Consider the following 10561-nt stretch of genomic DNA (forward strand, 5'->3'; position numbering starts at 1 on the left):
TCTATTTTTAGTATGTGTATGTGGCGCCATCGTCTATTATGTATTGAAATTAGTCATTTATAGAATTCTATAAAAAAAACATAACTAGTGGAATCTATTGTTTTACTTGTAATTTTCTTAGAAATTTAAAGAAATCTACAATTTTTAGTTTCAAAAAAGTGTTGAATAAGAGACGTCTATGAATTAAATTTTATACTAATTGTGATTCTAACCTTAGAAAATGTATTTTTTTATAAATCTGTTAAATGTAAAATAAATAAGTTTATTTTCAGTTTAATGGTTTAATAACAAATCTACAGCTTAAATTAAAATGTACGATTAATATAATATACATTATGGTCATGGTATGATAATATTATACTTTAAACTTGCGAAGACTGTATACTTAACGTTTTTTATTACAGATATGTATTAACTCTGATAATAATACAGTGAAGAGAGCTTGCTATGAACAGGAAGGGAGAATACACCAAAAAAGATAAAAAGAAGTACGATTTTCTATTGGGAATATGTGTACTTGTATAGGATTCGTAAGAAAATCTCACCGATTGTACTCTGCTTTTCAATGGGTTTGTGCCAAAAAAGAGTAAATCTGGAGCAACAAGACTGAAATCAACAAAACTGCGAGATAGTTTCTACGTTTAATTGTTGCCTTCAAACATTACTGCAAATACCTCTTCAGAAAATCATACTCTCAAACGTGCAAATCAATGGATTCTATGCTGTACCTCCCAAACCCGCTTTTTACTTTGATATAAAGATAATTTGAAGTTACTCTTTTGGAAATGCATTATTGTGATCAAGATATGATTGCAATGTATAAGGTATTTTATTAATTTGTTCCGTTTTTCTTTAAAGTAAATAGTGAAAAGTCATAAAGGAGATATTAATAATGTTAAAAAACATGCATATCTTTATGTTACTTTCCTGTATAAATATTTTTTATGATATTTTAGTATAGTAATTGATTCTGTATTTGTATAATTATCTTCTAAAAAAGGAACAATCTAGGTACATATTTTTTAATAGGATTTAATGTCACAACTCGGCATTTAAATACTTATTTGATACAATAGCTGCTGTTGATTGGTTTTCTTACAATAATTGAATAAAATTACAAACAAGTACTTAATAAATAAAAGTAAAGTATTAACAAGTAAATAATTTGATATCAAAAATCAAAACCTGAATTAAAATTGATTTTCAATGTTTTTTGTAGAATTAAAATAAAGTCTTAAAAGTCCACTTCTCTACTGAGATTACGTTTTGTAAAAAACTCATGCATTGTCTTAACATTATTTGCATTTTCCCTAGTCATTTTAAAAAATGATGTTATAGCCATAGTGTTTGGAGGATGTGTATTCTGTTCTTCTTCCTCTTCGCATTCAATATGATATGCTACATTTTTCAGCATATTCTCTGCAGTTGACCAGCTGAATCTTACCAATTGTGGATACCCAAATACAGGCTCAAATTGATCTGTTAAAAACTGTTTTGTGTGGGGATCTGCAGGATATCCACTACCAAATTCAGCGACTTCCAAATTTTCTGTAAAATTCCACACTTTCAATGAATGATCCCTAGTTACTTTGGCACAGATACTAGCGGCAGACACAATTGGATATGTCGAGTCTGCCTTTTTAGCCACAGTGATTTTCAGTTTTGGAAATATAGACTTCAGATACTCTTGATACTTCTCTGGCTTTCCAACTGTGTCCACATAAACATGCTCTATTTTCACGTTCAAATTCACTGCAGCTCTCATTAAACCTATAGCTGCATCCATGGAAACCTGATTCAATGAATATTTGGACCGACTGAGCATACTGTTGCATATTGAATTTGGAGCTATTATTTCTACTCCCCATCCAATTTTGCCTGACTGATCGCATATTTTCTCAAAAATCTTGTCTCTCTTTTCTTCATTCAGTACTTTGGAATCTGCACATTCTAAAGTCTCTAGTAATGTCTGTTCGTTAATGGGGATAAAAGCAGTACCATATACCATAGGGCCTAAAACTGGACCCCTTCCTGCTTCATCTATTCCCAAAATACAGGGATATTCCCTACATACTTCCGGAATTTCAGACATATAGAAAACATTTTGCCAATTATTCCTATCTTTAATAAACGTCTGCAATTGAGATAAATTAGTTATTGTTACTGTAGGTTCTTCATTTTTCTCCGATTTCATTTTAATTGATGAAAAAATGAGTAAATTTTATTTTTGATTAAAATCACAACACAGATCACAAATAAAATGTTTTTGATTTTAAAGTTAGGTTTTAGGTTAATGGTTATAAGAAAAACCGCCAAAAAAATCAACTAATCTAGGCAACTAGATATACTAATAAATTAATAATAATTATCGCACTTTAAATGTGTAGAAAATTTAATTATAAATAGCCATATTCCAAAAATCACTCAGTATATAGTCACAGGTATAGTTTATGGAATAAGAAATTACTTTGCGAATCCCACTCGATCAAAAAAATACAGCATTTCGTTATTTAAAAACTATGATTTTAACGTACAAATATCTTTGATTCGCTCTGTATATCTACAGTTTATTGTGTTTTCTTTCTAATTTAACAAATAAAAAATTTCAGGTTTTCCACTACTTCTCAATATTAAAAAGAATATTCTGTGGCAATGTGCAGTTGATTTTCAACAACACTTATAGGAATGGAATGTATCAACAGTACCAAGCAGGTACCACTTTGCTGAGACATTGACTGGCTTCAGGCAACTATTCGCCTTAAAAAAATGTAAGTTATGTTTTTTTTTTGTAGATTTGATGTATGAAACAAGGGTGTGAGGTAGTCAAAAGTTTATGTTTTTAGTGTTATTGAACAAATTAAACTTATTATTTTATTATAAGAAATTATATTAATAAAATTTAGTTCTGGCTTAGTACTAGTATTTTTATGTTACACAATTGCACAAGAATATAAGTACAGACCATCTAAACCTTTTAATCATATTTCTTGGAGGCCGTTAAAAAAATTTTCTGCTTGGATGTTTAGTAAATATTGTTTGTACGATGGAAACAATATTATACAATTATTTCTGTTTATAGGTTTATGGTACTGGTTCTTTAACAACTGCAGCTGTTATTGGTACTCCTACTTATTTGATCCTCCTGTATATTCCCCATTGAAGATTTAGAACAGAAGGCAGACTTAGGATAGGGAGACTTCATTTTGATCACACTGATCTCATTTTTTTAATTCTATGATTTTATTTTTTTTTAAAGTAAAATTTAGATAAAATGATTAAATTCTGTTATTCGTACATACATTCTTAGTACAAACGCAAATGTTTTATATATTTTAAGTTAAAATTCAAATATTTATATTTTTAAAACTAGTATCACTTCAAGAATATATATTTTAGTTAATTCTAATTGTAAAAAATACCGGAATTTAAAATTATCTAAATTTTATTTATTGATTATTTGCAGTGTTAACACGACAGTGTTCCACACAACCTGTTCAGAAAGTGGAAAATATATTTCAAAATACAACTTAATAAAAAATAAATATTTTAAATTGGATTCCAAAATAATTTTTAATGAACCGATTGTGTGGGCACTCTGTATGTCATATACCGTTATATTAATGTTTCTCTCTTTAAAAAAGGATTTTAAATTGATATTTTTTTATATCGGCATTATAAAAGCAAAAGTGTATTAAATGATTCATTGTATTTAATTAATAGATTTTTAAAAAAAATGTAAAAGTAAAATTGAGAAAAGATAAATTCTATAATTTAAATATTAATTTCAGTATAAATACGTTTATTTTTATATATTTTAATTCAACCCTTTGTATATTTTTTAAACTGTGTCTTCTGAAATACGTCTTAGTTATAAAAAATTACTGGATTCAAAATGATCTAAATTTTATTTAATGATCATTCGCAATGTTAATGCTCTATAAAAGAATGCAGAGTTTTCCACACAACTTGTTCAGAAATTGGAAAATATATTTCATAATACGACTTTGAATCCCGAAATAATTTTTAATGGACCGATTGTGTGGACGCTCTGTATGTTATATACCGTTATATTAGCGTTTCTCTCTTTAAAAAATGATTTTAAATTGATATTTTTTTATATCGGCATTATAAAAGCAAAAGTGTATTAAATGGCGAACGCGCCAGGAAAATAGAATATTAAAGTTAATAGAATTTTTAAAAAAATGTAAAAATAAAATTGAAATAAGATAAATTCTGTAATTTAAATATTAATTTCAGTATATATGCATTTATTTTTATATATTTTAAGTAATATTTTAATACAACCGAAATAATATTTGTATATTTTTTAAACTGTGTCTTTTCTGAAATATGTCTTGGTTGACTTTTAGTTGTAAAAAATTACAGCATTCAAAATTATCAAAATTTTATTTGTTAAATCATCTGCAATATTAATGCTCTAAAAATAATACAATGTTTCCTAGCAAAATAAAACACTAATTCGCCACAATAAATCAAAACACTTTACTTTTAAACACTGGTCGCGCCTTTCGTTAACCGCGTTAGCATCATCAGTAGATGATTAAAATTGAACTATTATCTGCAAATTAAGCGTTTTTATAGTCGCTCGGTTGGTACTGACCAAGCCTGGCAAAATTAATTTGCGAGACTAGAGCAATAAGAACAGGGTACTGAAAGGATATATTATCTCTGTTCATATTATCTTTATATTTATTTATTTTGACGCTCTCATATGCATCTAATTGCCTGTAATTTGAGACTTGTTTAGATTGACACTAGAGACCTGTAATTTGACACTAGGTCCCTGCAGTGGCAAAATCAACAGGTCTCTGCAGTGGCAAAATCACCAGGTCCCTGCTGTAGGCAAAATCACCAGGTCTCTGCAGTAGCAAAATCACCAGGTCTCTGCGTTGGCAAAATCACTAGGTCCTTGCAGTGGCAAAATCAACAGGTCAAAAAAGAAAGAAAGAAAGAGGTGAAGAAAGATACGTCAAACTATATTTCATTACCGTTTGATGAGCTTATCCTTTGGTTAAAAAATATTTATGAATGCCAATTATAAATTTGTATATAGCGCTAAAAATAAATTACATATATTAGGTAATCCTAAAGATAAAACACCTCCACTGGAAAAGTCGGGTAGGTATTTATGAAATTTCATCTATCAAAAATTCAATCAAAAATATATTGCGTTAACTAGACGATCAATATTAACTAGATTTAAAGAACACATGACTCATATATGGGTAGAGCGTATAACTCTTGCGTTTCTCAACATATTTTTGGTACAGATTATTTTATAGACGTTAATAATTTAAAATTAATTAAACAAGTCCCAAATTACAGGCAATTAGATGCATATGAGAGCGTCAAAATAAATAAATATAAAGATAATATGAACAGAGAACTGAAAGGAAATATTAATTTCCTTTCAGTTCTCTGTTCCTACTGTTCTAGTCTCGGTAATTAATTTTGCCTCACTTGGTCAGTACCAACCGAGTGCCTATATAAACGCTCAATTTGTATATATTAATTTAGTTTTATTCATCTGCTGAATGTTAAAAGTAAAGTAAGTTATTGTGGTTAATTAGTGATTTATTTTGACAATTAAGAATATTACTTAATCTATTATATTAATTATTTAGTGTAATGATCATCTGGTTACAGATATAAGACTTGTATATAAGCTACCGTATGATCGAGAAAAAACAGCGTCAGCGATGGCTATGAAATGAAGGTCGCTGTCATTTTATATGTAAATTTATATGGGAAATGTCATCGATCGTCATTTCCTAGCCAACTAGATGCAATTTTTTTTTCGATCACACAGTATTTATTAAATGTAATGAAATATTTAAGTAGGCCATGAAAGCCATTGCTACTGCTGAAAATAATATAGAGTCTTAAATAAGTGTACCACCCTGTATAATAATTTTGTAGTACATATCCAGAATACTGTCCACGTCAAATATATTTATACTTTTTATACGAATAAAGAACTTATTAAAAATAATTGTGGTTTTATTTCTCCAAGGAAAATAAACAATGTCGATGAAAATCTCGGATTTGTATTAGGAGTGCATAAGAGCGAGGAGATGAATACTATATCTTCAAAGATCAAGGCGGTAAAAACTACCTCTTCGCACTTATGTGTTCCTGATAGAAATGTGTGATTTTAGGCAAGGATTAAAAATCTTACTCCAATTTTAATTAAAGACTGAAAAATTGAGAATTTGTATCAGGAGTACATAAGAGTAAGGAGGTAAAAATAAACGAAATAAATTCTTGACAAAATGGTGAATGTAACTGACGGCTCCTGGTATCGAAAAATACCTCCTCGCACTCATATGTTCCTGATACAAATTCAAGATTTCTCCGTTTTTGACAAAACCGACCAAAAATAATTTCGACCTGGCAAAAATTGGAGTACCCGACCAACGAGTTAGAATGAGTTAGATTTTTTCGAAAAACGGCCATAACTTCTAAACTATAAGAGATATCGAGGAACCGAACTCGGCATTCGATTTGCCATTCAACCCTCTATAAGGGTGGAAAATTAGGGCGCGATCGGAGACAAAAAAAATTTTTCGGCAAAAATGAAGGAAGGTTAACCCCTTACCTCATTTTTGGCGAAAATTTTTTTTTGTCTCCGATCGCGCCCTCGTTTTGCGCCCTTATAGAGGGTTGAAATGCCTATTGAAAGCCGAGTTCCGTTCCTCTCTAACCCTTATAGTTTCCGAGATATTAAGGGTTGAAGTTTGGAAACGAGGTCGAAGTGCTAGAGATAGCAGAAATATCGTTGATCGATGCTTTATTTAAATGTGGTACTAAATTTAATCCTTACCTCTTCACCCCGATAAAAATCGGCGATATTTGACCTGGTTTAAAAATTTTCGTGCAGTCTTTGACAATAATTGAATTTTCTCGGATATGTATCAGGAGTACATAAGAGCGAAGAGGTAAATATTGGTACTGAATTTACTCCGTACCAATTCACACTTATGGGTTCCTGATAGAAATTAGTGATTTTGGAGAAGGATTAGAAATTTTCGTTCAATTTTTATTAAAAACTGAGTTTTCTCGGATTTTTATCAGGAGCGCATAAGAGCGAATAGGTAATTGTAGGGTATTATTTTTATATAAAATACTGTCTATTCCAGAACAACTTGTTAAGGTGTTTAGTGATTAAAATATATTATTTTTGTGATAGTTAAATGGCTTTTTCTATTAGTTCAGGATTAGACAGTATATTTTGGTTCAATAAAACTCATTTATTATCAAGTATTATTTATTTTAATATTGTATCTTATTAACAAAGGGTAACTTAAAAAGTATAATCCAAGGTGGCGATGGACGCTGCTCTGATGTCTATGTTGAGGTAAATAAATCTTCTGCCTACTCTTCTGGAAAGTCTTGGTTCTGTAAAAAAATATAAATAAATAATTAATTGTTCACTAACAAGCTTGATTACTATTACTGCTATTACTTGTATAACTTTAAAAAACGAGTGAATATTGATAGCTTACATAAAATATAAGAGAAATCTTTGTAACACAGAGAACTATTTTTAAAGTAATACAGGAAAAAAATATAGGTAAGTTGGCTATATCTGTAATTATGACAAAACCCGTATGATCGAAAAAAAAAATGGCGTCAACGATGGCTATGAAATAAAGATCGCTGTCATCGATATGGGGAATGTCATCGATCGTCATTTCTAAGCCAACTGATGGACGCCGATTTTTTTTCGATCATACGGTGTTTTAATTATTACAGTTGGAGGTCGGAATCTTGAAGTTACAACAGCAGAATAAAACACTAATTCAACACAATACACAAAAAAAGTAATGTGTTTTGGTGCATTGTGGTGAATTAGGATTTCATTTTGCTTGATACCGATAATTTAAATATGATATTAAAAACAGAGAACAACTCCGATTAAAAATAAATTAAGAACCCCAAAAAATACAATTCTATTTAGTATGTAGAATAAGTGGGAGGGGGGTTAATCACCGTTAATCAAGATCTTTGTGTCCCCCTTGAGTTATAATTCGTACATGGGAATGGTACCGTCCATACCGTTATACAGTCAAAAATAATACTGACCTTCTTGACAAAATGGTGAAGGTTCCTAATTTAAAAGAGCATGTTTCTAAAATAATTAATTTAAAATATAAATTTTATTATTTTTTACACAACGTCAACAGTTTTTGTAGACGTAACTGTTTAAAAAAAACTAAAAGTCTTCTCGAATAGTTGCATTTAGATATTTTAAATAGTTTTTTCTTTCTTCTTTGTATTTTCTTTTTGCCTCCCACGACGGAAAGATATACTTTCTGAAACGTTAGGCATTTTTTTGTCCGTTCGGCAAATTTGTTTATTAGTTGGTCACAGCTGACAATTAGTCTCCGTTGGATTAACTCAGCAGTGTTTACAAAAAAAATATAACTATTTTATTTTATAGAGATTTTCTTGCAGTGGCGAAATACCCATAGGACTTTTTTGGAAATATGAATCCGCCACAGAGAGAGGTATAGGCATTTTTTTAATTTAAAATACATGAATAACTCTGATTAAAAATAAATTAAGAACCCCAAAAAATACAATTATATTTAGTATGTGTCAAGTACTTGTCAATAAATATTTTGCAAGGAAGCAGTTTCTCTGATTCCTACATAACGAAAAAATGTCTATAAAGTAATTATTTTCTTTCTGTGGCCAGAGTAGCCCTAAGATGCTCCAGATGCTGTTGCAAAGAAACATTATTCTTTTCCTGTTGTGAAATCTCTGTTTCCAGCTTAGTTATGGCCGTTTTCATGTTTTAAATGTGTTTAGTCAGAGTGGCGTTCTGTTGCTTGTAATCTGTATTGATTTTTCTGAGCTGCCCAAAACCAAAAAAAAAGAACAATCTAAAATACTACTCAAAAAATTATAGCATTAACGTACCTTAATTCTGCATCTCTTGTTTTATTGTGATCAAGGAATTCTTCAGTAAAAATAGGAATATCAAAGTTGCCAAAGTCCATTTCCTGGATGTCTTTAGTTACAGGGGGTTGAGATGAATTTACCTAAAATTAGAAATATTATTTTTTTAATTAGCTATTTATTAAATGTACCTAAATAGTATACAAACATTTGAAACTATAGTTTTAACATCTTCTTTTTCTTTTTCTTTGTTATCTTTGAGTTTCTTCTCATTCTGGAGTTGGGTAAATTGTTTGTATGCCTCAGTCTGTTTATATGCTTCGTATTCTTTTGTATACTTTGATTTAGACATAAAAAATTAGATTAAAATATGAAAATATAGTACTTTTTACCTCTCTCTATCTTGTTCAGCTGCATCCATGTATTGCTGCTTCTTATCATCAGAAGGTAAATTACTCCACACTTGCTGACTATGATCTTAGTAATATCAGCAAATGCGAGCGGTTGATTGGAAGTCCTGACAGCTTCCCTGCGGTCATTCAAATATTGAATATATCAAAACATTGAGCCACCATCTCTGCAGAACCACGGTTTTATTTCTTTTAACTATTCTACAAATGTGAACAAAAATTCTTCCAATATTCTACCTGGTTTAGCTTGTCTTTCACTCATTCAGTATTAAGTTAATTTTCTTCCGCAAACCAAGTAACAACAACTTGTTATATCCTAGTCTAGAAACAAGAAATATTAATGTCTGGCATTATATAGATCATATTAGCACTAAGTAAAATTGTCTTACAACAGGACTAGCTACAGAACTTTTTGAATTTGGCCTCAAATCTTGTCCAATCCTTGCTGTAAATTTGTTAAAGTCACCTATGTATCTTCTACTAACTTATCTTATACCTAAAATATATAAGTTTTGTTAGTGTATTCTAGACACGTTTTTAGTATTATAAGAAAATGTTCGTATCTTGTCTGTATAAATCAGTAAGAGTATTATTCATCCCTTTACAACATTCCATTTTTGAGCATCGTGCTCCAGTATTTCCAAACATATCTTCGATACAACAAAGGGTACATTTTATTTGTTGTAATGATAAATCAGTCTGTTTTTGAAAATTTACTAAATTCTCTATCTTGTAACTTGTAAGCGTTTCAATTAGAAATTCAGCATTAGGATATAATAAAGCTAGTTTGAATAATTTTTCTTGAATATTGAGTGTCGTCGATATCAAACGGTTGGCTTCTAGGTTGTAAACGAAAAAGATTTGCATTATCTGGAAGATTTAGTGAGTAAATATCGATAATATTTATCTGGATCACGAAATTTCGAATCGTTATATTTGCTCTGATATTTGATTTAAATCACAGAATATACTAACGAAAATTTAAATCTTTTAAACGTATTTTCATAACGTATTTTATTTGGTTTTGCTGTCCTTGTTTATTTTTGTTGTTGTCTTTGTCTAATAATTAACCATAGATTATAAATGTCCGATCTACAGGCCGGATAGTCCTGGAGCTGCGGCCGAAAAAATAAAAAAGAAGAAAATCTAAATCAAATCTGTGGTTGCACATGATTGGGACCAGAAATATTGAAAAGAAGAAGAATATTACTTTGATTCTGTGGTTA

General features: G+C 29.9%; 1 protein-coding gene and 2 long non-coding RNA genes across 6 annotated transcripts; 1 reads left to right on the forward strand and 2 right to left on the reverse strand.

The window, feature by feature from the left end:
- The first annotated feature begins 191 nt into the window (after positions 1 to 191).
- Positions 192 to 5997, forward strand: LOC115889645. The gene is made up of 4 exons (XR_004051481.1): positions 192 to 344; positions 405 to 824; positions 2610 to 2768; positions 3080 to 5997. It is a non-coding gene; the product is annotated as an uncharacterized LOC115889645 (long non-coding RNA).
- Positions 1007 to 2272, reverse strand: LOC115889644 (ribonuclease H2 subunit A-like). The gene has a single exon (XM_030909693.1). It carries the CDS (start codon positions 2192 to 2194, stop codon positions 1235 to 1237), a length of 960 nt encoding a protein of 319 aa, XP_030765553.1. The 5' UTR covers positions 2195 to 2272; the 3' UTR covers positions 1007 to 1234.
- Positions 5998 to 7297: 1300 nt separating the features above from the next.
- Positions 7298 to 10549, reverse strand: LOC115889636. 4 transcript variants are annotated; one of them, XR_004051476.1, is made up of 6 exons: positions 9725 to 10549; positions 9573 to 9656; positions 9318 to 9502; positions 9134 to 9262; positions 8947 to 9068; positions 8546 to 8881 (listed from the first exon to the last, which is right to left on the reverse strand). It is a non-coding gene; the product is annotated as an uncharacterized LOC115889636 (long non-coding RNA). The 4 variants fall into 4 exon arrangements; XR_004051477.1 differs by lacking the exon at positions 8546 to 8881 and adding an exon at positions 7298 to 7419 and having other exon boundaries at positions 9318 to 9656; XR_004051478.1 differs by having other exon boundaries at positions 9318 to 9651.
- Positions 10550 to 10561: the final 12 nt, after the last annotated feature.

The sequence above is a fragment of the Sitophilus oryzae genome, unplaced genomic scaffold (genome assembly GCF_002938485.1).
Source record: "Sitophilus oryzae breed Bouriz unplaced genomic scaffold, Soryzae_2.0 scaffold_817_pilon_pilon, whole genome shotgun sequence".
In the NCBI taxonomy this organism is placed as follows: Eukaryota; Metazoa; Arthropoda; class Insecta; order Coleoptera; family Curculionidae; genus Sitophilus; species Sitophilus oryzae.